At 44.1% G+C, this 27,773-nt stretch overlaps 1 protein-coding gene across 4 annotated transcripts in view; it reads left to right on the top strand.

Annotated features, from left to right (window-relative positions):
- COL18A1 (collagen type XVIII alpha 1 chain) overlaps positions 1-27,773 on the top strand; it is a 176,443-nt gene that overhangs the window by 67,108 nt on the left and 81,562 nt on the right. The window contains exon 1 of one of the 4 annotated variants that reach the window (XM_006022079.3): positions 13,480-14,252. The exons of 1 other annotated variant lie outside the window; for it this stretch is intronic. In XM_006022079.3, coding sequence (XP_006022141.1) covers positions 13,586-14,252 — 667 coding nt within the window. In that variant the 5' untranslated portion in view covers positions 13,480-13,585. Of the gene's footprint in view, positions 1-13,479; positions 14,253-14,310; positions 15,177-27,773 lie in introns of those variants that run through there. 2 more of the 4 variants (XM_025202231.1, XM_025202230.1) reach the window with 2 other exon arrangements.

The raw sequence follows: 27,773 nt of genomic DNA, 5'->3' as shown, positions 1-27,773 counted from the left end.
ATCCCATCACGTCTTAGCTTCGTGGGTAAAGAGGGCCTTAGTCTGATGCTATTAGCAGGCTTGGAGGTTACATTTTATTTCAGTGGGGTGAAGGAATAAGAAGAAGTCTGGAAATCAATGCTTGGCAATTAGGCTTGTACTGAGCTGTTCTCCATCTGGACAAGAAGATGAACCCTGGCTAGTCCAAGGAGATTTGAATTCAGCATCTGGAAAAACATATTTTCTTACTAGCCAACTGAGTGCTAGAGAGACTTGCATGAATCAGCAGTTTAAGGAAATGGTTTCACTTTAGGGCATAGCTGTCCCAGAAGGGAGGATCAGGGAAAGGCTGCACTCATTGATAACAGATTCAACAAATTCTCATACATGGGGTGGGGAAGCGTGGGAGAATTTAGGTTGCTTGGCATAGCTTCTTGAGCTAGGCTGTATATCAAAGATTCATTTGATCGCTTCCACGGGCATCTGTAAGAGTGATATAAAATGAAAGTAAACTCAGCCTAGAATTGGCAGGATGGGATCAAAGGACGGTCTGAAGCCTAAACCTACCTTTGACTCCTGTTTATTTTTATTGACAAGCATTTAAGTGGCAGTATCCCTTTAGTTATGTGAAGAGTCTGTCTCATTGTAGCCAGCTCTTCTTCAGAAAATGCAGGAAGTTAAAATTAGTGGAAGAAAGAAGCCCAGAAACTCAATATAACTTTAAAACCCCCTGCAGAATACAAAACAGACTAGTTAGAAGCAGAGGCAGGCAGGCAAGGGTATGTTTTACCTCAAAACCATTGGGTTTCCACAAGGATCTTTGGGAGAGAAAGGATCCCTCTGGGAGAAGAACAGTGTTTTGTGATGAAATGCGTTGGCAACCAAGGGTACAGCAGTTGTAAAAAATTGTAAAAGTTGTAAAAATTAATATGCTGATGGCCAAATTAACCACATCAGCATTTTTTAAGCCTCAAACCAAGATTCCCACCTAGAGTTGGTGACAGCACCCCAGGTCTGGAGAGATCACAGATATGAATCCCTTCTTCATGGAAGATAGAATCCGCTAAATATTATAAGGTTTGTTGGCTGGCTTTAGTTGCGACTCCTATTCTTTGTCCTATATAAGAAATAACGAAATCTCATCCTGATTATTTAAATAGTTAATTTCAGTCAACTCCTGATCTGGACATTAACAGAATATTATGGTTGCATAGGTAAGTGCTCAAAAGCCAGTTTACAACAAAGCTAAGTTTGTCTGCATAACTTTAACTCTGCACTTTGTATTTGTATATTTAGATTATAATCTAGTTATACTATGACAATACGGGTTCTGTTTATGGGAACTTCTGCATTACAGTTGGGAAGAGGAGAGAAGCAAGGATACTTAGACAGCGTTCAGTGTACAAATGCTTGCCATATGATAAACAGATCTATGGAAATATAAAGTGTGCTGTGAGTAAGAAATTCCTTGGCAAAATCTGCTTTAATTGTTGCATGGTCTCTGAAGGGGTGAGGAGCAGTAATCCAGATGATGCACGCTTCAGTGGAATATTGAGACATGTGATAGCTACTAGGGAGCTTCTGGAAAGGCAGCACTGGCTCCAGACCCCATACAGTTGAGCTGCAAAGTCCCATGTCTCAGGAAGGAATAGTTGATTCTGAGAACTTGAAGCAGTGACTGTACTCTGTGCATACCTATCCAGCATAGACACGCTTGGGGCCTATGACAGGTATGGCCGAACAGTGACTGAGTTGCTTGCAGCTCCTGAGGAAAGCAAAACAGTGAGGTGCTGTGCTCAGATCACTGTTTCTGAGGCTCAAGCATCTTGAAAGTTTTGTGCTCTCTTGCTCTCAGCTGTGTCAAAATTGAGGCTTGCAGCCAGTGGTGGTGGGAATTTTAGTCACCTCTGAGCTAAGATTCAGGTCTATGAGCAGCCTACTGAGCATCCATCAAGGTTGCTCAAGCAGTGTTGAAACTATGTGAAAGCCTAGGATATTGCTGCAGTCTGGCTTCTGGTCAGGAGGTCAGTACAAGGCCTCCTGCACCTCACCCCAGAGAAGTAGATTAGACAGTGATCTACGCAGAAAGATGCGAGTCAGTGGTTATGGTTGTTCTCCCTGCGCAGTACCTTGGCTACATCTTGTCTTGTGATCTTACTGCATGAAGTTCACCAGCTTAATTTAGTATTTCCTTGCTTCTGAGTTCTCTGTAACACAGTTTGACTGACTTTTCTTGTTTTTATTTATTTGTTTTAATTTCAGGTATTCTGGTAAAATGAAGCATGTTTTATGCTAATGATATCCTGTGTACAGTAGTCTGCAGGTCATGGAGCTCTATTTAAAAGGCAGACACAAATGCTGGGATCTCATTTCTTGAGCTGCCCCACTGGCAACTGCAAACGCTTCAATGAAGTGCAGTGAAAAGAAGAATATTGACTTAATTAGCTGTAGTGGTGATGAGCACCTAACAGGAACATTCCTCCTGTCTTTCGAGAGATTCCTGTTGTGTTTCAGCTAAATTGCAAACCCCTTTGTATAATGAACTGTTTAAGCCAAGAGAAAGGAGCAGCAGATTTTTTCCAGTTTTTGTATCTTGTTTATACATACCCTGTGTGCCCCGGCATGCTAGCGTTTCTCTAGCCACCAAAAGCCTGCTGAATGAGCTAACATTATTTGTTAAGACCTATGCTTTGTGAATGACACTGACTCTCTGGATACTCAGCGCATTTCACCCTGAAACGGATCAGCCAGTGTACACTTCAGAATTGCTCAGACTCGGGGGGTGGGGAATGAAGAGGGATACGGGGGATAATGTGGTCCTGAGTTTTTTTCCCCCAAGGGGGCTGAAGCTCTTGCTGGTTCCAGGAGACAGAGTGGGAGATTGTACTCCGTGGCTGGCTACACTGAGGCCCTGTTTCTAGCAGATGGGGTTTTGTCTCGTTTCTTCTCTGTTTTGCTTTTCATTCCCTATGGTTCTCTCGTCTTTTCTGCCTGTGCTTTGCCTACTATCTCTTGCTGCCGTCCTCCCTTACCCTAGCTGTCAGTGCCGTTTCTTGGAAATGGAGGAGGCACCAGACAAGTTCCATCATGACGATGCTTCTTTGGCCTTCAGTCAGCACCACAGGCCTTGGCGATGGTGGCACAACCTGAAACAAACCCCACCTGAGCAGATGCCTTTCCCATAAGTAAATATTTGGCTCTTGGTTCTCTAGGACAGAGGTCGGCAAGCTATCGCTGGTACAGGCTGCCCTTGCAACTCTGCCCAGGGTTTAGGCTGCAAGTTTCCACCCCTGGAGCACCCAGCTGCCTGTGCTTACCCTTGCTGCTGATGCCCAGCTCCCATGCAGTGAGGATAAATGCAGATGCAGCAGGCTTCACTGCAGAGGGGAGGGGTGGCTTAGCACAGCTTTGTCCCACTGATCCCTCATACCAGATTGGACCTGTGTGGCTTGGCCCGTGGGCCATAGGTTGCCAACCCCTACTCAAGGATGAGGGCAACTGAAAATACACAGTACAGTACTTTTAAGATCTGACAGTTCCTCCCCTCCCCTCTAGTTTCCAGGAGGCTGAGTGCCACATGGGATTTGGTCCTGACTGACCAGCTATATGAATTGCACAAATACACGAAGTATGGTAGGACTGGCCATTTCCTCTCAAGGTTCGGACAGTGGAGATATGGTCCTAGTACAGATTTCAGGTGTGGGTAGAGCTGTCTGCGTGTACAGATGCCCTACGCTGCCTGCCTTGAGCTGAGCTGAGCTTAGCAGAAAGGTGCTTACCTGCTTTTGTGCTGGTGTTTTATTTTTAAAGAGGGTGCTGGTATGAGGTCCTCCTCATTGCATAAAGCACATTTTTTGTTTTGAAATGGTTTTAGCTCCTAGGACTCTCCTTCCTCTTTGCATACTAAGGTATTTAGAATAATTTTGGATGGCTTTTCTATCTGCTCTACTGAAACAAATCCAAAGTCTGTTTCAGGCCGCCTACCTTTTTAGTGTCCTCCAAGGGTTATTTGTGGACTGTAACAGCAGTGTGTTGCTTCATCTTGCATCTTCATCTGATGCCGGGCATTTTTACTTTTGAGCCCCATGTTCAGTTGAAAAGCAGGTGTACCTCTGCAATGTGTCCTGGTACTGAAGACAGAAAGGGAGCTCTGTTGCTTGAATGAATGAAAAAATCCATTTTAAGAAAGGAATGCATTACCAGTCTCTGAAGTACTCAACTGTAAATGGGCTGAAACTGTTCAAAATGAATAGTTAATTTGAAAACAAGCTCACTCTTTTGTCATGTAGGGGATCAGATGAAGCAGTAATTAAGTTGAACAGCCAGCCCTAGGAAGGGCAGATTTGGGAAGGAGAGTGGAGAAAAAGAAATACCCCAGGGCTAAAAGGGAGGGTGCCAGGAACTAGGCACACATCTTCAGAGTGGAGTAGTCTTCCTGGAGCACAGTCAGAATTGAAGCCACTAGCGGCAGAAAGAGAGCACTAACCCAGCTGGGAACTTTCACAAGAGAATTAATTGCCTTCCAGGTTTGGTAACCTCTCCAAGTGGGTGTTCTTCTTATAGCATTGTCAGTGTGATAGACACTGTGCAACCCTAGAGGTAGACTTAATCTCTGCCCCAAAGGGCTTGCAGTTCAAATGAGAATCAGCTGGGTGGTTGACTACGATTTTATAAGCTGTTGGATGGCTGTGGCTATTTTAGCAATAGGGAAGAGGGATTTTGATCTTGGGCTGAAGAGGTGAGATAGCAACTTAATGTTGGAAAGATGTTTACCTGGAGTCTTAAATTGTGGAGAATTAAGGTGGAGGACTCTGGTGAGGGGTGTCAGATTAATTGGAGAAGAAAGTTCCTGTAGTGAAGCTGTGGGGTTTCCTCATGAAATGACTCCAAGAGAGTGAAGAGAATTTCTGAAAAGGAACTCCCTTAATGTCTTGTGTTACTCCTACAGGAGGTGGTTTAGGCAGGGGTGTGGGTGTGAGAAACTTTTAGCCCTTGTACATCATTTCCAATGAAATATAAAATGTAAAGAGAAAGAACATTCCTTAGAAATATGTGTGTGAGTGCATTAAACAGCTGCCTTGTTTGAAAAAAGAATGAATCTATTGTCAAGGGATTTTTACAAGATTTTTTTCTCTTGAGTTTGGGCAGTTGGGCTTGTGCAAAATTAACACTGGGGCTTTTGCTGTTTGGGTCTCTTTCTACCAGTCTCTAGCTCTGCTTGTATCTGTCCCACATGGCCATTTATCTCAGGAACAAGATGGATTTTTGTAAAACTCACCTTACAAATGTATTGTTTCAGGAGATCTCTTGCTAACTGCAAAGAGCATGTCAGCTACCAGACTTTAGAACGGGCAAATGACTGACTGGTGCGGAGACAGTTTTTGACACACCCTGTTCGATTCCTTTCACCTCTCCCCCTTCTCAGGCAGTTCCTGTCTGGTGTCCTTTCCCAGCACATCTCCTAGGGTGGGTCCTATCTTTTCAGGGTGGGAAGAGGAGCAGCTTTTAGATACAGGAATAGCTCTGAGAGAGAGTTTTTCTGCTTGTGTCTACCACCCCATCGCCCCAGAACTTTTGTAGATGGTTTAACTGTTCTGTAATCTACTTTTCAGGGTGAGAAATGAATGCATCTGGAGATTTCCTTTAATTTCTGTGACCAGAGCTATCAAAATCACCCAGCTGTACAGAGAGGAAAAATGCCTTGACCGTAGCGTTTGGGGAAGCAGCTCTCCCTTTGATCTTTGACTCACCAGTATGAGAAATTAATCTGGATTCTTCCAAAGGAAAAAAAGCCTCATTGTTATTCCATCCGGAGTAACTAAGGAACAGTTGGTTCAAGTGTTCTCATCCTTTCCCCCTTTACTTCCCTTTGCCCAAAGCACTTCCATCTTTCCCGTTTCCTCTCCCTATCATGGTTGTATGAATAACCAATGCTGTCAGTGTCATATAGGCTGTGGGCAGTTCTTATTCATGCTTTCATCTTAATTCTTCTCCCAGTTGCCACCAGACTGGGTTTAGTGAGGCCCTTCAGAATAATGCCCACCAAGTCTAGCCAATATGAAATAAGTTAACATAAATTTGGTTGCATAAGCTAGGAATGCATAAGGGTTCCTGCATCCCTCATGGTTGAGGATGATCACTCCCATGGGTCAAGTAAATGGTTGTAGTTGAATCCGTTGATGGCTCAGAAGGCTGATCCTAGAGCTGCAGACTCTCTGGCAGACACCACAGGTAGTGGTTGAAGAGAGGGTGTTTCTGTTGTTTTTCTGCCTCCAGGGCGAGATGGTTTTCTTCAAAGTAACAGGTACGTTCTTTCACAAGGCGTTGCCATGTAGCCCTGTCCTGGGCTAGTTTTTCCCAATTTGTGATATCAATGCCACAGTTCTTAATGTTTGCCTTGAGGGTGTCCTTGAAACATTTCCTCTGGCCCCCACATGTCCTTTGTCCTTGGCTGAGTTGGGAGTATAGTGAATTTTTTGGTAAATGCACATCAGGCATGTGCATACAATGCCCTGTCCACTGCAGCTGATGTTGAATAATCAATGCTTCCATACTGGTAGTGTTAGCATTCATAGTTTTATAGTAGCTAGGGTCAGGAGGGACCTGAGCAGATCATCTAGCCTGCCCCCCTGCCACAGGCAGGAATGAATGCTGGGTTCACAAGACCCCAGACAGGTGATGGTCCAACCTCCTCTTGAATTTGCCCAAGGTAGGGGCGAGAACCACTTCCCTGGGAAGTTGGTTATGGATTTTGGCCACCCTAACTGTAAAATATTGCCTTCTGATCTCTAACCTAAACCTATTCTCCATCAGTTTATTACCATTGTTCCTTATTACCATTTGTGCGACTATCCTCCCACTTTATGCCAAGGATCTTCTGGAGGTAGTGCTGGTGAAGGCATTCCAGGCTTTTCAGGTGGTTCCTATAGGTCACCGATGCTTCACAGCTGAAGAGTTGGGGTTATCACAGCCTTATATAGTAGGAGTTTTGTTCGAGTTCTCCTGATGTTGTGATTGCTGAACGCACGATGATACAGTCTTCCAAAGGCAGAGCTGGCACATTGGATCCTATACTGGATCTCCTCATTGATGTTAGCTTTCTTTGAGGGATGTCTACTGAGGTATGCAAAGTGGATACACAGTGAGTGTTGTGTCCACCAGTATAGACAAGGCTGCAAAGCTTTTCATTCTTCAGTCAGTTTTAGAGAAAGACAGACTTTCTGTGGAAGTGGGGAAAGCATGCAAAGTCCTGCATCTTCAGTGTTGTATTATGACTATGTGTACAGTATGCTGTCATAAGTAACTCAGGCAAAGCCCCTAGATATTGTGCATTTACACTTTGATTACTTTTTGATATTTTCAATTTAGCATTGTACAAATGACTTTTATGTGACTGAGAGTAGTGATGGGCTGTGTCCAAGGGATTATTGGCTCTTCTTTGAACAGTGACTTTCTGAAATGGGCATCAGGGGTTTTGTACACTCTGTCTGAATTTCAAATTTGTCCAGTTTACTCTCAAACTCAAATGCCAACCTGGCTTCTATATGCTTCACAGTTGACATTAGCCATGATAATTTTGTTTGTCAAATACTGTTTTTAGTAACACACATGTATCCTTATTGTTTTCCAACAAGGCTCACAATTATGCCTGTATCAGATGGGCTGCCCAGAAAACTCTGAGACCCCAGAAAAACAGTTGGAGCTCATGTAACAATTATTTTGGTGAAGCACAGTCCAATTCTGTCTCATAAAAAGTGTGGCTTTGTAAAGGCAGATAATGAAACAGACCACCTTGTGTATCCCTAAAGTGAGTAAACAGGATTCTGAATTTGTGCAGGAGTTGGGCCTGTTGAATAGATAGAAAGTCTTTGAGTTACTACTTTGAGATAGTGACTTCTCAGAGTTGATTTACTACTGTTTAGCAAGTGGTTAAAGCTACACTGTTGCAAAGTTTTTGTCTCCCTTCTAGACTTTAGTTTTAGGTTAAATTTTGACAACTTTGCCCCCAAATTGCTCTGTGGATCCACTATTTTAAACACCATTATCCCAAATTTGGTGTTAACCAGAATCTTTTTTCCCCTCCTGTGTAGTGCTCAATTAATTCAACAAGAGGAATCAGCTTTGCCAGGCATTGGGCATACGGGGCAGACAAGGGAATCAAAAGAGAGACTGGAATCTGTGGAGGACATGGGGAAGAAACATATTAGCAGGGGAGTCAGGGACTGGGGGTGGGATGGGCAGAAGAGTATTGGAGACTAGATTATATCCCACTGTGGTGGGTGAAAGTTGTCTGCAAACTAGGTAGATGTTAGGAATGAGCTTGGAGAGTGGAACAGCGGAGAATAGCTTGCTATTTAAGAACCAAAAGAAAGCTGATGGTATTGGCATCACCACATAAGCTCAGACATGCATAGCTACCAATGCAAGTACAGATCAGGTTGTGTCAAAGGTTTATCTCCTTTGGGTTGCATGTGTTTCTACACTGTACCTTCAAATAGTTTAGGTCATATGAAACAATGGAAAGGGAACCAATGCGCCTTCAAAAGGCAACACCACAACTGACTGAAATGTACTGTCAAAACTAGAGCATTGTCTGAAAGAGAGAAATATTGTTTCAGGTAGCCAGGCTCTATATCAGGGTTGTTTTACTTTAGAGCAACTCTAAAAGATTTATGAATTTATTTTCTTGATGTTTATATTTGCTAGCAAGGACCTGGAATGAGCCTAATATTCTGCTATTTTCCCACCCTTTTATAATGCAGTTGAAAGATAATAGTTATTGAAGATTAGAAACAGCATGCTTGCAATATTAGATTAGTTGTAGGCCATTTCATGGCTGTATATCTGTTACACAAAATACCGCAGAAATAACCTAATTTTAAAACAGATACACATTTACAACATTGGTATTATGTCAACCAATGTTTTAATCAACAAACTTTTTAAAGAATCACATGAAAATACCGGGGGATATTTATTATTTTAAGTAGGAAGCTTAATTTCTTGGGCAGATTAGTCCCTTGTTCACTGTTCTTCAAGGCCCACTGAATTTATTAGTAGTACCAGGTTCCATTACTATATTCCGTGGTTACATTTATAATACAACATCCTGTGAGCCAAGGGGGGAGATGAATCATGATTCAGAGCAGGGTAGGAGAGAACTCAGTTGACTTGATCATTTGGATTACTGAAAGAAAGAAATCTGGGGCAAAGTTGCATGGTTGCTGCTTCTCCCCCTTGCCTGGGCGATGCCTGTTGGCTCCCCATTACTGGTAAAATGGCTCTGCAAGATGAATCTGGCCCATGGGCTGTAGGCTGCTGACCTCTAGTTTAGAGAACAAAGAGAATGGTAAACCCACCATTTAGAAAGATCTCCTGTCTCCATTTCCCCTTTCCATAGCCATTTTACTTGTGGAAACACTGGCTCTTACTTTAGGTGGTATGGGATACAGATGAAAACAGAAACCCCTTTGTCAGGGATTTAATATATAGAGAAGAGAGAAGTTCACAAGGAGGCTGTAGACTGACATTTCTGAAGAGCCCATGTTAAGAAGTAAATTTGTTACTGAGTTAGTGATAAACAATGCAAGAATAGAGAGTGACGGAAAAAGGCTAAGAACCAATCTAGTATCTCTTCAAATTGGTATAACTGGTCTTTGCATTGCTGCTTATAGTCCTTGTGTTCCTGTCCACCATAAAGACAAGTGCTGTGATATCTGACGCTTAACTAGTAAGTAATCTTGTCCTATTGGGTCCCTTGTGGCTGCTTATTCTCGTGTACGTGCCCAGGTAGCCTTTTCCTTAGAGACAGTTGCCCACTGGTCTACTTTTTTTTTTGATACAAGCCGTGCAACCTGATAGAATGGCAGCGTTTGAGGTCTTAGCTGTTCTAAGGCAAACACTGATACATATTTTCTTTGTTAATGCCTTATGAGGACAAACCAGGCCATTTCTTTTATGGTTTTCAGGCATGAAAAAATATGTTGGGTCCAGGAACGCAAGGACTCTGAAGTGTGAGCCTGTACTAAAAACATACAAGCGTTTGGAAAGATATTGGCAAAGAAAAGAATGAAAAGGACTTGGGAATTACCAGATTATTTTGTAGATTAAAATGTTGTTAAATTCTTTATCAAGCAACTTTCTCTACCAGGCTCATTACATGTCCCTAGACAAATGGAGCTAAATCTCAAGTGGAAGTTATAGGTTTACTGAGTCAAGGGGGAATACTAAAGAATACCAGGAAAAAAGAGTAATTCTGAGTGCTAGATTACCAAAAATATGGTTGGAATGGCTTCAGAGTTTTGTATAAGGAATTAATCTGCGTGGAAGACCCAACAGCCAGTAGACTCAGACTGAGAGTGGTCTGGTTAATCTAAACAGCAGTACTGTTAGACACTCTGAGGATGGGGGCAGAGGAATAAGATTAGGAAGGAAAAACAGCCATCTGGCAGAGAGATCAAGAGTGAAGAAGCATGCAAGTGTGTCCTCATGCCATGCAGGAGATTGTGGGTTCATGCTTATGATTTCTTTACTCTCCTTGTAAGGGCTTGTCCTACCCCTAGATTTTCTGTATCTGTGAAAAACTTAAATACTAGTGCTTATCCAATTTTTAGGCTCTAAACCAGAGCCAGTCAAATTCAATGGAAGGCTTCTTTTGACTCCAGGGGGCTTTGCACAGACCTATGGTGCACTCACTACCCATGGTTAGATTGCTTCTTATTTCTCACACTCAGAGAGCTGGGTGTCATCTGGCTGTCTTAGCTATAGGTGAGGAGTAGAAAAGAAGTTCCTCCTTTCTTAAGAGCAAGGCTTTTTATTCTTGCTGGCTGACTGAGGGTATTATTTGGACACTTGACAAGATGGGGAAGAAATATAGGCTGATTCTTTAGTGTGTCTATGTGGTTTGTTACCCTTGTTCACCAATGCAGTGTTCCTTCCTGTGACATGGATATCAAAAAGGCAGCTTTGTGGAACAGAGGCTTGAAGTGACAATACTTCTGTCCTGCCTGTCTGATCTACCCCAAGTCCATTTGAGTCTTTTCATTGTGTACATTGCAACGTGAATCTGATGCTAAACAGCCAACACCCATTCAAATGTTCTCAAAGATCTGCCCAAGTACATAAATGCAGGAGCAATCAAGACTACCTGTGCAGTCTTGTTCTTCTATTTTTAACATGTTATGAGTAAAATGGGAGTGCAGCTGTATAAGCTGCTCATGGATACCTGAGGTGCAGAACAAATAGAAGTGGCCATGTTCCATGAGGGAGAACTTGCATTGCTAAGGAGAAACCGATAGTGAAAATTTGGATTTTGGTTATTTTTAACTTTGTATGAATAGCAAATGGGTCTGGCCTGCAGTTCTTGGCCAGCATTCTCTTGGCTGGCTAATTATAGGAGCATGTTTGAAGTCAGAGAAGTTCACATACTTTTTTTTTAAACTTATATTGACTCAAGAACAGAACAACCCATTAACAACTCCTTTAGATTTCTGGAGACACATAAATAGCTGCACTTTAAGATCTTTTTCGCTCGTTTTCTTGCAAGGGTTGAACATAAATGTGAGGTTCAAAATTTCCAGATTGTGGCATGAGCTTTGAATAATGCCTACCCTCCATTTCTAAACTGGATTTCAGTTCCTGTGTGCCTCTGTTATGGGGCCAGAAAGCAAATGACACCTCCAGTCTGGTTACGCTGGGTAGGGAGTATGTGAATTTTTCCCTGTGGGCCAGGATTAACCTAGCAGTTGTACTCCAGTTCCATCATGAGTCCCTGGTATAGGGGGATTCTGGGGTCTGGCCTGCTGGCAGGAGAGGGATGTGGAAAAACAGGGTGTGGGCTGAGTGTGAGCTGTGCATCTTATTAGGTGCAGTATGTAGGGAACCTATTTCAGAATTGATGCCCCAAGGCCAGGTGTGTTCTGTGGGAAGAAACATCCTAATATTAAATATTCCTTTCATTTGAGAAATGGCCTGTAAGCAGGCTCTCAAGGGGGTCGATTTTTGAAGGCCTATTTTAAATAACTACTTTCTGGCATTTCTGTGATTTTACTCAGACATTTTAGTATAATCAGATGGTTGGTTTTAAAACCAAAATATATTATAGCTGTGTTTTGCACAGAATTACCTGGTAATCTTAACAATGTGAAGCTGAAAAGTGAAAAGAAAATGGCATAGCACATCTTCTCAGAGGATTAGCAGGGAATGATGCTGAAACAGTAGGAGCTTGAGATTCCAAAGGACAATTGTGATTATATATTTTCTCGCCCTGCTCTGACAAAGGCATCTGTAAACACACGCACACGCCACACCACCCCCACACACCACTTCACATGCTGGGGAGGTGCCAAAGTATGGCTCTCATCATATCTTCTCACACTGCTCTGTAGTGAAATACTTCATATTAGATGCCAGAGCATTGATACAAAGGGCACTTTGTGCGTAGGGCTCCCTGATCCCCTTATTCTGGCACTGGGACAGGTCTCAGTCCATTGATATTAAACAAGGCCAAGTGCCTGCTGGGAATCCTTGCCCCAGAAGCAATAGGTTTGATACCCTGCTTGGGTTCTGCAGGCAGAAGTTGGGTGATACTGGATGGCAACTCCCAAGGTGAGCAGAAAGTGTGGCCAGGGATGCCAGCGGTGCAGTTAGAGTAGACTGTCTGCTACATTTGACCTGATAATGTAAAGGTGGGGGGGCAGTAACCATGGCAGCAGCCCTGCTTCCTGGGGGGGGCACAAAGATAGCTGCTGCAGCTGGCTGTGCCAACAGCATGGCAGATGGTGCTGCTGCCCAGGGTGCACATCTGCCCTGTTACACCTCTGATTTTACCAGGAGGCCCAGGGCTACCTTGGATAGCATGGAAGTGATGGTTCTGGCTGAAGAGAGAGTAGAGCCAGATCAACCACTGGGGACATGTTCTGGTTCATCTTTCCAGCATGGAAGGCTGCTAAGAAATGGGTTCACTACCAAATGAGCTTGAATAAGTAGAGATGAAGCCTCGTCTAAGAGCACTGCAGCACCTCATTTCCACTGCCTCCTCACTCCATACTCTCCCCCCCATGTATATGAAACAACTCATGTTGCCTGTACATTGGCACGTGTTTAATTCCAGCTGCTAAAATGCATACCCAGGAAGGAGAAGTAATTTCTGGGCATATGATAGATGTGGGCAGGAAGGAGTTAAAGGTAAATAGAGAGTGTGTGGGCTTGTCTGAAAAATAACTAGCAGAAAGCCTGGATGGAGCAGGGAGCAGGAGTGCGGAGTTGAAGTTACGCCGGGTAGTTCTGCTCTAAGTGATGTCTGTTGGGCAAAGAGTACAACTTTGGACTTCTCGAGCCAGACCCCTGCATTTTCTCACATGAAAGCACTTTAGGCTCAGACTGAACTGTGCTATGCAAGGGGTGTGCTGGAAGGGGAGGCTGGCTGTGGAAGAGGAGGGCTTTTGGCTCAGGCTGGGGCTGGCCACACCTCCCTCTGTTTTATTCTGGTTTGAAGGGTTCCGCATGCTTCTGAGAGCTGAAGGGGACAGACCAGTGTGAACTCTCCGGGTTGCTGCTCTGCTGCAGAATACTTGTGTTTTTTTCTTCTCCAAAGCAATAGCTTTTAATGGCTCCAGCCAAGCCCAGTCTATGCCTCCTGCTCTTGCTAACCTGCTGCTTCTCCTTGTCAGAAGCACAGCTTCTGAGTTGGCTGGGTTGGGAAAGACCAAAGCAGGAGGCAAGGACTGTCCCCCCTGAAGAGAACAGCACTACTGAGGAGCAGACGATGGGATCGCTTACCTCTCCGGCAGCTAGCACGCTCCATGCTCCTTTGCAGACAACGGCACAGCAAGAAGGGAAAATACGGAATATATTTACACTCAAGAGGCAAGAGCCAGAGTCGGATGTGACTGTGCCCACAGCGGCACCATCTCAGACACCAAAAGACAAGGAGGAGAATATTGCAGGGGTAGGGGCCGAGATACTGACTGTTGCTGAAGGTATCAGGAGCTTGGTCCAGCTGTGGGATGAGAAGGTCACCAAGGGAACAGAGGGCACGGAGGAACTGACAACAGCTGCTCCTTTCACTGCTGCCCATCCCAGCCTCTCTGCTACTAGCCTTGTTACGGGACCAGCCGGCATTGAGAACATGACTGCTGACTCGACAGGGGGTGCCCAAAGCCCACTGGAAACTGGGCAGCCAGAAGTTGTGTTCCCTGTTCCCACAGGGCCTCCCCCTGTCCTATGGAACAGGACTCGAGTGCTCTTACAGCAGCCTGCGTCTCCTCCCCCAGGTAGTGATTCTTTCCCATTTTCACCAGGTGATGATGCCATTGGTGAGATGATGGCTTTCCAGGAGTCGTTCTCAAGACAGGGTCAGGAAGGTGCTGCCATCCTAGAAGCAAGGGCTGCCTGGGGAGCTGCCTCCAAAAAGAGAGGAGAAATTGTACCAACAGCAAACATTTTGGACCAGCAGGAGCTTACAAGCAGTGCCAGCATTCGTGATGAGATACCGGCTGAGGTGGCGGGTTCCTTAGACAACCAGCTATCCCATTATGTTAGGAATTCAAACCACTCAGTCTCTCATGGCAATACTACCCCTCACATCCTTAAAAATGCAGACAGCAGCCAATCAATGCAAAGCATTGAACCCTCCGATAAGCAGTTTGGGAAAGCAGTAGCTGATTTAAATAGGAGCCATAGTGATTCTGTTTCTAATGCAACTAATTTTGTGGATTTTTTTCCTGCCAATAACTCTGATTCTCTTGGGTTTGACTTACTAACCTACACTATGCAACTTTATAGCAATAATAGCACGGGGCTTGCTTCCTTCTTTCCTGGATTGACTCCAACAGCTGGCCACTGCTTGCCCTTACCAGCCAATCTTCCATATTGCAACAACCTGGGCCTAAAACATTTCAGAATGCCGAATTATTTCAATCACGGCAGTGACATGGAAATTCGGGCTTCTTTGCATGAGTGGGAGGGGCTTTTAAAATCTCGGTGTCACCGCTACTTGGAGTGGTTTTACTGCTTGCTACTGGTACCTGGGTGTAATGCTTCTATTCCAATAACACCTCCGCCATGCCAGGGATTCTGTGAGGCCCTGAAAGATCTCTGTTGGATGCATTTGAAAGAGGGGCGCTTCCCAATCTCATGTGACTCTCTCCCTGCGGAGGACAATGAGTATTCTTGTGTATTTATTAATGTTTCTGCAGGTAATATGACAGGGGTAATATCTGTTATCAACTTTTTCTTTTTCTTCCACCAGGTAAGCTCAATTGGTACTTGCTCTAAAAGCCTTCAAGTGTGTCATATATACTTCATTCAGCTCCCTGAATCCCACTTCTCTATTAGTCAGGGTATCTGGGCAGGAGGGGAAGCTGAATAGCCCACAGAGCCCATTGCTGTGGATGGCTTCCAGTCTTCAAAGATCAGTCTGTCCAAACCATAGTTGTTCTCTTTAGAGCAGGGGTGCAGGGGTTTCAATCTCACCTGGGGCCCTGGGTTGATCTGGACTGTGGAGCTTCTTGTGGGGCAGCAGCCGCGGCCATTGTGGTGGTGGTGGGTGGTAGGTCTGGGGGTGAGGAGTCCAGAAGTAGAGGTCCACTGGCAGTGGGAAGGATCTGATAGCAGCAGTGGGTCTGAAGGTGACTAGGGGTCCAGGGGCAACAGTGGTGGTGAGCCAATTTTATCACTGATAACCCTGGCCAGTGGGGCCAAAGGGCCCCAAATTCCATGTTGGGCCATACCCCACAAGTTCTGGTGACTGCCTGTAGCTTGGCATGCTGGATAGAGCTGTACTGTGGGCTAGATCTGGCCCACAGGCCATATGTTGGACACTTCTGCTTTTACAGTCTTATTTTGTTGTAGACCTGATGTGAAGCGTGCATCATGGGCTGTACCCATCTCTGCTATCCACATGGCCCAAGGGCGGTGTTGCCAAGGTGGCCTGTGCTTGTGTGTTGGTGGTTACAAGGAAGTAGTTATGAGTTGCAACATGAAGTAGATGACTTATGTTGCTCCTCCTTCCCATGCCCGTGACTCCTCACAGCTCTGAGTGGTCAGGCAGGTGGGAGTCGGAATTCATTCTCATTGGCTCCCAGTGACGGGGGGAATTGCCAAATGATTCTGCCATTGATACATTACAAATAGTGTGGTCTGTAGTAGTTGGGTCCATGCCAGTAGCCTTCACAGCAGCTAATGTGTCCTAGATAGAGCAATGATGTACAGCATCCATGGTGGTGTTTGATGAAAACTGGATATTCAAATAGCTGCCAGGGGCAGGTCTGTCAGCCTGCTTCTATATTGATGGGGCTTACAATAGTAGGTAACTTACTGGTGATGGCAATTTTTATACCAGGGTTTTGGAGGTCTGGCCTAATGGTTTGGGGAGGGGGAAGGGTGGGAAGGGGGCATATTTCTTCCTGATATGTAGTATCTCTTCATTGACCATGGATGGTGAAGCAAACCTTAACCTTTTGGTTTCTTTTCTCTGCCTCAAGCACACAATTGCATAGTTTCCACAAGAGTTGTGCTGAATTGAGCCAAAAGGAGGTAGCTCTTTTCCTTGTGCAACCTGGGTTTAGCTATCCTAGATGGCATAGTGTCATGGGCCACAGAGATCAGCATGTTCCCTTAGTGACCTACCCCTGGGGGCATTCTCCCCTTCCCCTACTCTTGGCCCCCCTGCTGAATGTGGTGTGTTCTTTGAATGGTCTCCATTCAAGTGAGAGATGAGATTTCTATGTCCAAGTTCCAGACCAAAAGGGAAGGACCTTCAGACTGTTATAAGGATTTTGGTGACTATTCCAGGTACTTTAATAGGAGGACCCTGGATCTGGGACTAGAAGCCCTCCTTTGCAGGATCCCTCTCTTCTACTAGGTCTTGGGGATTGCAAGTCATTGAGCTGACTCTACAAGCAGGTACTTGGGTCTGTGTGTTAGGGTAGCAATGGGAAAGCGTTAAAAAATTCAGGAATTTTTGTTTCAGGATGATGAACACTTCCACGAGTGCCTCACTTCCATAGTGAGATGAAGGTCATGTTGTTCTGATGCTTGCCTTGCCAGTGCTTGAAGCACTGCACGTGCATACCTGCCCTGTAGTTTTGTGGTGGTGTTCTTAAATGCTGTGCATACCAGTGGCTTTGACTGGGAGCTGGAGTGCACATGTTGCTGTCCTATTTGTGCATGGAAAACCTTCAGAAGATGAGGGACAGGTTTTTGATGAGGGTGTCATGCCCCTTTCTTCACTTTCCCTCCTCCTTTGCCAGGACGTAGGATGGTGTTTAGGTGTCATTACTTACACCTCATATGAGATCTCATTATATTTTGAGTTAATTGCATTGTAAGACAAAAATTTGAGTCCATGGCTGATACCTACACACTCCACACAGGGAGGCTGCATCTTAGCCACATGCCATCACATTCCCCTCAATGTCAAATTATGCCTGGTATGGTATATGGTCTGAGGCTTATAGTCTGTGCTGGATGTGCTAGAACATGGAGCATAAAAAAGACTCATATGGGGAACACTGATAAACACTGCTCAGCTCCCATTTGCCTGTGTCATGTTTTTACATATGTTCTACCCAATAAAGGATGAAATTCTCCCCTTTATTCAAAGTGAGTGATGTCTTCACACCTTTCTGACCTGACATGCTAATGCCTGTGCTGCCACGTCTTCACCAGTTGCTTTATATGTGCTAGCTACATCAAGTTATAAAGGCCAAGGTAGCACTGCAACCACATCTACATTTTGCTCAGGAAATATGTTATATAATAGCAGGTGTTGAGCTTTCTGCCCCGGCATTTTGAGTGAGCAATACTTTTTTTTTTTTTTTTTTTTGGTGGCTGGCCCATGTGTATTTTTAATATAAGGCACTGAAGTGTCCAGGGCAAGGGTACTACATTATTGTCACAAATGGGCCAGAACCAATTTGTGTCCTTAAGATACACTGTGATGTGTGTTTGCTTTTCTCCTTGAACAATTTGCATCATAGCTGACTCAGTGTATTTGGCCATGGTTAATTATTTATATAACGACAGAAAAATTGGGTTCCCATTGTTGGAGAGGCAGGAGGATCATTTTTTGAAATATTGGGTTCCCATTGTTGGAGAGGCAGGAGTATCATTTTTTGTGTTAAACATTTTTTTCATGCAATATAAGTGGAATCCTTTGAAAAACAAATTCAAAACATAAACAAACACCAGACCAGGATTACTGTTTGGGAATGCACAGAAATTCTCTGAGTGTACCTGCCACTGAGAAAAGGAGTAGCATAATGTTTGTTAAAATGTACAGGAGTTCTCAGCTCATCCAGAAGTTGAGGATCACCTGACTTTTTCATTGGTGTGTTTGACTGGCTGATTGGAATATTCACAAGACTTGGGACCTAATGAGACTTGATGAAGACTGCGTTGCATTCAAAAACTTGTCTAACTTTATTCCAAGCATGCAGTTGGTCCAAAAAAAGATATTACCTACAAAAGTTCTTCTAGCATAAGACGTGGGTTAACTATGCACTGGGTTGAAAACAGTTAGGTGTCATGGACACTTTTAGCATGAATGTTTTTTTCAGCATAGCTCCTGGCTGTATCTATTTGGCTTGTCCAGCTATATTGCAGTTGCACGTTTTTGGATGCACCTGAACAAAGTTTTCAGTTACATTCAGTTATTTTTATACTACTTCTATGATCAAATGTTGCAGTGTTTGTGCTCAGTGGAGTCTACTCTATTGGGTATTATTCCTTTTGAAACTGGTTGCATTATATCTATCCTGGCTGTCATTTTTATGGCATTAGTTAAGATGAATTAGATTACAGTTCCACTTGAATGATTTTGAAGTAGAGGCTTTGCCCGTTATTAACTGTGTATTTTCTCTTCTCAAATCCTCATCTTGTAAATTGTCCTCAACAAGTGTACATTGTGGAACACATGGGTGGTTTGAGCAGAGATAAGAAAAGCAAGGCAGACAATGGGGATACTTTTATAGATGTAAGACTATGGCCCCAGGCAATCTAACCCTTCATTAGTAGGTATTGTTGATATTAAAGACTAAGTGTTCTCAGGCTGTGACCCCAGGGTGGACATTAACCCATCACAGGAACGCTGTCTGTCGTTTGACCCTGAGGAGTAAGGGTGGATTGGACTCCATCAGGATAAATGTTCCCAGACTAATAGAACAACACCCCCCCACCCAAGCAACCCATCGAAGAAATCCTGTTCTGCCTGTCTGAGGGAAACAGAGCTGCAGTTGAGATGAATTAAATTAAGCAGCCAACACTTCTGTTATTTAGGGAAAATTCTATTTCAGTAACATTTTCTGGATTTCTTTTCCTTTATGGCTAATCCCAACAGTGTTTAAAGAGCTATGGGAGTCATTTTTTAAGAGCTCCTCTGCTCCTGCTGCTTATTTCCCACCCAAAGCTAGAATCCTTGAAAGCATAATCATTGCCACACAGCAGTTGACTGGATTACAGCAGAAAGGAAATTGGTTTGGTTTGGCTTCTGTTTCAGAGTTTGTCTACTCAGGGGAGGTAGGGCACTGTGAGCTCGAGTGCAGATTTATAGCATAGGAGGTACTCTGTCCTAACAACTCACGTGAAGGCTTGTGGCAAGTGAGCCACCTCACACTTAGTGCTCATTAAAAGTATCTGCATGGGGAATTAGTGTGGAGTTGCTAATGCACTATACAGTCACACTCGAATTTGGGCATTTATACACATACATTTGGCTGATGCGTCAGAGATCTGGTGTGTCAGAACAGACTCGATTAATCGAGTGTGCTCTGCGCGTGAGCTGATGCACGTGGCACTGTGTCGCATGCATTTGTATAAATGGCAAAATGTGCATCAGCACTGTGAAAAATGGCAGTGGTGTGCTTTTGAACTAAAACACCTTCAATGTGTTTTAGTTCAAAAGCACGCCACCTCCATTTTCTCAGTGCTGACGTGCATTTCACCATTTATACAAATACCCAAACTGCTCTCTAGCATCCCTACATAGACAAGCCCCCAGTGACCCAAAAAGATGTATGTGACTCTTCCATTTGTCCCTTATTTAGAGTCCTAAGTGGCTCTGTGAGGCTATGCTCTCTTCTATCACCCTTTAACCCAGACAGCAGTCCACAGTAGGGGCTAATTTCTAAATTGCATGATACTTAATTGGGCCCTGTAGCCATTTCCTCTAGATATACAACAGCTCTGTTTTTTTCCTCTAATTTGCAAGGCAGAATATCTGTGTACTTCAAAGGCCTTTCATGCATGCCTTCAGGCAGAGCTTTAGTCAGGCATTTTGGTGCCCAGTGCAGGTCATATGCAGAGTGCTGCCCTGCCTGCTACTATGTGATTACTTCCATTTGATTTGGTGCCCCCAGGGAAAGGGTGTGCAGTGCCAGTGCAATACTCTTGCTATGGTACTGTCCCCAGGGCTGAGAACTTCTGTCCTTGAAACTGGAAATGGCAGTGTTGGCCCTGACATGACTGGGTAGCCCAGAAGAATTAGCTTTTTCAGTTAAGTTCCTGGACTGGCCCTGCATCTTACAGAAGAGCTGGGAGCAGAAACTGGGGGTTCCTAGGACTTCCTGGCAGTTTGGGACCTTGACAGCTGTCAAGACAAGCCTGTGGGTAGCCAACAAACAGTGGGAGCAACTGAACTTTTTACAGACAAAACACAAAGCTCATCTTTTGCTTTGACCTGCGCAATGGCTGTACGGCCAGCATGAAGAGGGTGCCCCCAGGGCAGGGGTGGGGTGGTGGCATGATGTGGATATGGGAAGAATAGTACTCCCAAGCTATGCCATTTGAAAGTTGATACAGCTGGAGCAGCCCAGAGGTCCCTGGATCCTGAAAGCACAAATACCCCTACCAAGTCTCCCTCCCTACCTGTGCCCAGGCTGTTGTGTATAGCTTAGTTCTAGGGCCACTACAGTTGTGTAAATGTGATTAATAACAAAGACAAGCAAAGAATGCTGCCTGCTGGGTACTGTAGGCAGGGCTATATCTGAAAAGCATGCCCACCAGGAGGCATTTATTTTTCTGTAGCGACTCTAAATCAGTTTGTGACCACAAGTTCATGACCAGGGCTAGAGGGACAGAAGAGATGTTTTTCATCACATGGCACTTCACCTTCTTGAGTTTTTGCTTTAGATGGTTCCTGCAAGGGGAGTGTCTTCTTTCTACAGCCCTTGCCTTGTCAGCTCTGGAGACTAAAGCACATGGTAGGCACAGGATAAAACCAAGGGCACAGGGTGATGAAGCAACCCTTCCTAGGTGCTCATTGAAGCTCTGTTTAAGACCAGTATGCCTTTGCATTTGAATCCATAGTTCAGATGGACCTTTGTGTTCTAGTGGGACTACTGCAGGGGGTACCTGTTTGCCAAGGAGGGTAGGGGGTGTGTGAAATTTGATAGGAAAAAAGAAGGAACAGGAGACAAGAGTCTGGGAAATCTGTTAGTGTTGCCAAGGTTTGGTATTTATTTTCCTTAAAGCCCCAGCTCCTGGAGTCAAGTGATCACTTGAGCAGCTCGGCTTTCATTAAAAAAAACAAACAAGCTTTAGTTCTTGTGCCTACTCAGGGAAGCTTGGAAAGGCAGCATGTGCTCACCACAAGGTACCTAGTAGTTGTCATTAACAAAAAAAGCTTTGTGAGTTTGAAGCCAGTGGTATGTTTTGGAAGCATGACTCCCAATTTTCTGAATGATTGGGGTCTGCCATATTGCTCTGTTGTTATATGTTCTTATGTACCCATGTTTATTTTCTTCTGCTACCGTTCCCCTGTGTTCCTTCTTCACGTACCTGGGGCTGCTCACTTACTGCCTTTGTTCCTTCTTCGCTTACTGCAGATGCTTCCTCAGCCTGACAAAGGGTTTTTAAACCTGAAGGCTGTCTAAGAAAAATTTTTTCAACTATTTAGTTGATCTAATAAAAGATACCAGATTTACCCAAAGAAACTTGTCTGCCACTTATTGCTTGGAAACTTCTGTCTCTAGTCAGATACTGCCAGGCTTGATGTGCTATATCATGGTGCATGATTAGCTACACCATCATCAGCATAGGTACCAGTTATTGATGACGGGAGGGTTTAATTATGTCCTTGTCTTTTAAACTGCTGTTACCATTTTGTTTGTTGAGCATGCAGGAGAATTCAAGAAAAGGCAAGGCCATTTTGCATAAATATTCTCGGGATAGCTTTGTGTTTCTGGGTAAACTTTGAATCAGGAGTTGTAACAGGCTTAATTTTATCTTTTTTTTTTTTTTTAAGGGATTCAAACATTAAGCCACAAAATAATATTCCTGTTTGCTCTCTGTTTGGGTAAATATTTATCCTGATTGTGGGATCAATATTTTCCAAAGGTTGATAGTTCAGATCAAAATGTCCCCCATGGATTAGGGTTAATTTCAGATCTTGGAAAGTGCTCAGTATATTTTTCTAGAGAAGAAAGATTAGCATGTTTTATGTTAAAATGAGAAAAGGTCTGGAAGAGTTGTCTTTCTCCTAAAACCTGAACCTGACATGGCAGCCAGTTTCTGGCTTCTGTTCCAAGAGATCTGGTAAAGTAGCTGTGTTCAGGATTTAAGGTGCAATGAACAGTGAAATCAGTTATCTTTCCATCTGGCTTATTGTAGCTTGTCACCTGGTGCAGTTGGAGGGTAGACAGAGTGGTCTCTTGTAACAACCTGGGCAGAAATTTAAGATCTTGTTTACCCTTGTGCTTCCTTCCTCTTTCATGTCCTTGTGATAAGTTACTTAACAGAATTTGTAGGTTCCTTGGAATCTGATTGGTCACACCATAAGAGTTTCTGTTATGGCCTTGAACTTGCAACCTCTGGGCTGTCAACCGTGTGCCTTAGCACCTGCACCACCCCAGCTCCCACCTTGTATGCAGGGTCTTCAGTTATTTTAGAGACACTTGGTTCTGTCCCTGTAGTACAAATCTGCTGTTGCTTACACTGGTCATGGCTGTAAAGTATTGACAACGAAAATGTTGCATCACAAAACTTCAGCAGATGTTGTACTTGCTAATGGAATACTCCCCACATTGATTCTGGCTTCTTTGCTGTGGGATGTGATGTACCACACTGGATCTTGTTCATGTAGCTGATGGATGGAGAGGTAGGAAAACAGGTCTGAGGTGCAAAGCTGTGAATGAGTAATGTCTCAGCTCACAAAGGTCTTCAGCTACTGCTATTATCTGGTTTGATTAGGGGGTATAAACATGAGAAACTGCTAAAGCAGTGGTTTTCAACCTTTTTTCATTTGTGGACCCCTAAAAAATTTCAAATGGAAGTGCGGACCCATTTTGGCAATTTTGAATGGAGGTGCATTCAATTTGAATTGTAAGTTTGGGTATTCACATACTTTTGATTGATCATAGTCATCTTTCGTGGATCCCTTAGACACAGTCTGCAGACTCTCAGGGATCCACAGACCACAGGTTGAAAACCGGTGCACTAGAGAGAGCCTGATACTGCTCCACCTTAATATATATACATTTAGCCTTGAGACTACACTACATGGATTTCAAGTTTGTCCTCATTATTACATTGCTACCTGAATTTTTTGCTTTAAGTTTGCTAAAAAATAATGCACATTTTTTAGGTTGTTATGGGCAGAAATCCTTAGTAAGGAAGGATATTGGCATGTAGTGTATAATATGCCTCAAAGGTATGGTTCCAAATCATAAGCAAGAAGAACAGGCAGAACCTGTGCCAGGTCCCAACCTTGAGGTGAGATCTGGTGTAGGGATAAAGGGGTGGGCACTGAGGTTTGTGAGCTTGGTGCAAGATCCAAGCCTGAAATGAGTAGCAGAGAACTACTTCCCTTTTTACCATCAATGCTGTTGACTTTTGCCCTGTACGAAGCAGAACAAGGAAATGTCAGCATGGCCTTTGGCTGAGGTCACTTTCAAGATATTTTCACACTCTGGATGTTGCACACAAGGGCAGTGTGAGGGTTGGAGAAGCAGCAGAGACACTGAGATGCTGCTGTATTGCCAAGCCTAGCTGTTCAGAAAGCATGGGGTTGTTTGTTTTAAATCAGATGTTTTGGGTGCTTTTTATTTCCCTTCTGGTTGCTGATGCTTCGGTGTGCAGCATGGGGCAAGGACATGGCTGAAGTGCATGACTCTACTGCTGGGTTTTTTTTTCCCCCTCCCCACAATGGCTAAGGAGGGTGACCTAACAATCAGAATGGCTTTGAGGCTGGACTGGACACCAGGGAGGTCCATGGATGGTCTCAGAGCATAGGGAGCATAAACATTACTTTATGCCCTATTCCATTATGCTCAGAAATGGAGTAACTGGGGAAGTGGTCCCAGTGGATTTCCATGGGTACACAGTATTGAAAGGGAAGCAGTGCCAGCAGTTTCCAGTCGTAAGCTATGATGTCATCTAGGATTCTTACACGTACAGACAAGAAACTAGTGCCTCTTTGTTGAGTGGCAATGATGGTTTTGTGGTGTTATCCATGGTTTAGGGAATCTAAGGGACTGACAGCTTATTTGCAAGCAGTTCAGGGCCCTGCTCTGTTTTTTCCTAGTGCTGTGTGTATTACAGACATAGATCCTGGAGGCAAGAAGAGATTCCAGTGGACTGAAAGGCACTAAGTCCCTGACATGGGTCTTATCAAAGTCCCTGCAGTACACCTGGTAGTTACAACCACTTGGGAATTTGGAACAGCCAGTATTCACTTAATAGCACCAGCTCAGGGGCAAAATGCTTGCATCATATCTCAAACTTATTGGCATGTATTTCTTGTCATTTTTCCAGCTGCTAGAGGCTATGGAACAATGCACCATTGTAAGCAGCAGCACTGGAAGATCTGTCGGTCAGGCCTGGATGTGAATCCAACTCTGTGCAATCATTCTTACGGAGCTCAGGCTACTCTTTCAATGACCCTCCCCACCAACAGCTCCAAACCCGCACATTCAGGAGTGTTAATTATTTCTCTTCTGCTGCAGTGGGACAGGATTCGTGTGCTCTGGGTCTGCTTTGAAATCTCTTCCCCCTGCTCTTCCATGAGCAGGATTAAGTGATCAAGTCTAAGGTTTAGTAAAATTTACTTTACTAAGATCGAGTAAATGTGTTAAGACTCAGCGTGTAACACACTTCAGAAGAAGCAGTCAGTAGCAGAATGATATGCTTTTGCATATTGCCGAAGGAACCACTTAAGTGAGTCAGGTGCTCTTGGAAGAGTCCTGAGTCTCTTGATTGAGATGCAGGGCCATACTTGAGGGAGAAAAGTTCCTGAATCCAGATAGCGTGAGATGAATCATATGTAGTATTTTGAACATCTGTATGGCAGGCACTGAAGCTTTGTGCAGCATCTAGCACAAAAAAGGGTTTGGTCTGGGCAGGCCTCTGGCCAATACTCTGAGCCCAGTGACTGCAAAGTCAACAGTGATGGTAATAAAATACATTTGAACTGTTAGCTCTACTGATTTTGGCAGACTGCATTGGGGGATCACTTGCCAGGCCCAACATGTTGTGTGATAAGAAGTGTCTAACTTTTTAATTAACAAAGCTTTGTAGAGTATAATAGAGTTCATTGCAACTGTGAAATAGTCATGGCAACCTGTGAATTTATGTATCATCTTATGCGCAGAGAGAGGTAGTTAGCTGTGTTAGTTTGCAGTCAGGCAGAAAGCAGGGTAGATTTGCATTTTACATAGGCTGATCATATGGAAATCTGAGACACTGCTCTCTCTCTCCCTCACCCCTTCACTCTCGCAAGTCAGCACGGGTAGGGCTGCATGTTGGGCAGGCGGTGGTACCTGCCTGCCTGCATGCAAGGCACTCTGTTCTGATCCAACTCCCAGCCAGACTGTCCCCCACACCTCTGAATTTCCAGGATGCCCATTATAATTCCCAACAGCTGGCCGGGACCAGACTCTGAAATCCAGAACTGTCCTAACTAAAACTGGACATATGGTCACCCTCATTTTACAGCAGCTTAGTTTATCAGATGCAGGTTCATCAGACACAGCATCCCTTAACGCTATCCGATGAAGTGAGCTACTGCTTATGAAAGCTAATGCTATGCATCTCTGGTATAGTTAGTTTGTAAGGTACAGATTTAACCGTCTTCTGCCTGTATCTTCATATGACGTATATCCACTGATTTGTTTATACAGACATCTGACAACAAAGTGGTTGGGAGTTTTTTAAGCATATTTTGCACTTAAGGCAAATTTTGATACTGGGCATGTAAAATCCTGCTCACAAAATAGCTATTCAGCAAGTTGATGTTTGAGTGTGATGTATTTTTGAGTTGTGGTGCTTAATGGAAATGTTTAACAAGAAGCTACTCTTTAAAAAGGAACCCTCAAGATTGCTTTCCCCAAAATTGCATTCAGTTTTTCTTCTCTGTTTATCATTTGGTAGATATTTACATGATGCTGTTTTCTGTTGTCAGCATCTAGTTACAAGTAAGCAGCTACAGTTATGAGTTAGAGCACTAGGGTGGTGCAGGGAGGGAATTACTTTCTAAGAGATGGTTAAAACAATAAAGGAAAAGTGATTTTAGAATTTTGTCCTGTCAAGGGTCTCTTTCATCTTTTTTTCTCAGTCTGTAAGTCAGAGAAAAGTCTGTGGTAGACATAGATGTTGCACCAGTTAAACTGAATTTTATACGAAAATTTATCAAAATCCCTTAATGTGGACACTGACAGGATTTCTGCTTAGCTTAATGCTGTTCCTAACTGACTTCAAACTTCAGTAAGCCTGGTTTAAACTGAAATCAGAGCATCCTCATGATCTTTTGCACTGGGTTGAAATCCTCTGAACTGTGAAACTCTAGCTTTAACTAAGCCAGGCAACTTTTGCATGGAAAAAAAAGACAAGGATCCTATCTCCTTCAGAGAAACACCTAGGGATGGTTGCAACTCTTGTATCCCAGTGTTATGTTTAGGCAGGGCAGACCTGTGCCAACCAGCAATGCACACTGTGTATGCTGCCTGTCTGAATTCATCGTGTGCGTTCCCTGTCTTGATGCACCATCTTGTCTCTGGGGGCTGTGTGGAAAGGGTGGTTCTGCTCTGTCTTCTTCCAGACAGCTTGCTTTAAAGGACTGAGAAGGGAGAGAGAACCACATACAAGATGGGAGAGTTCCTTGTCACTGCTGGGAGTTTCCTTTCCCAACACTTCTGAGTTTAGGACAAGCCACACTGGCCATTCTTCTGTGGCACACTCTCCTCACTGCCCCAGATATCCCAGGTGTGTGATGCTTCCTGCGGAGGCTACTGCGTTGTTGCAGCTAAAGACCCAATGTAGTGTTGTCCAGTGCACTGGGGATCTGTGGATTATTGCCTCCATGCTTTGTTGTGGAGCAGTCTAGGCACAGAACTCTCCAGCCATGGATGAGGATGTGTATTTCACCGCATTAGAGTTTTTTAGTATTTGTACAGGGAGGGCACCCCCTCCTTATATTTATGTGAAACACTGCCTTCCTTCTGCAGACATTGTGCTTTTCCCCTCTGTGGTCTTTTCATTTGCACTGAAGAAGATTTAGGTTACATCAGGGGTGGACAAAATGCGGCCCGGGGGCTGGATGTGGCCCACCAGGCCATTCTATCCGGCCCATGGGGCCCCTAAAAAATTTAGAAAATTAATATTTAACTGCCCTCCCCTGGGTTAGATATTAAGGAAAACCATCTAGAACTAGGATTCATAGATTCATAGATGTTAGGGTCGGAAGGGACCTCAATAGATCGAGTCCAACCCCCTGCATAAGCAGGAAAGAGTTCTGGGTCTAGATGACCCCAGCTAGATACCCATCTAACCTCCTCTTGAAGACCCCCAGGGTAGGGGAGAGC

This window comes from Alligator sinensis, unplaced genomic scaffold (assembly GCF_000455745.1).
Source record: "Alligator sinensis unplaced genomic scaffold, ASM45574v1 scaffold566_1, whole genome shotgun sequence".
Lineage (NCBI taxonomy): Eukaryota > Metazoa > Chordata > Crocodylia > Alligatoridae > Alligator > Alligator sinensis.
The sequence above is the reverse complement of the archived record's forward strand: the minus strand, read 5'-3'. Positions and strand labels throughout refer to the sequence as shown.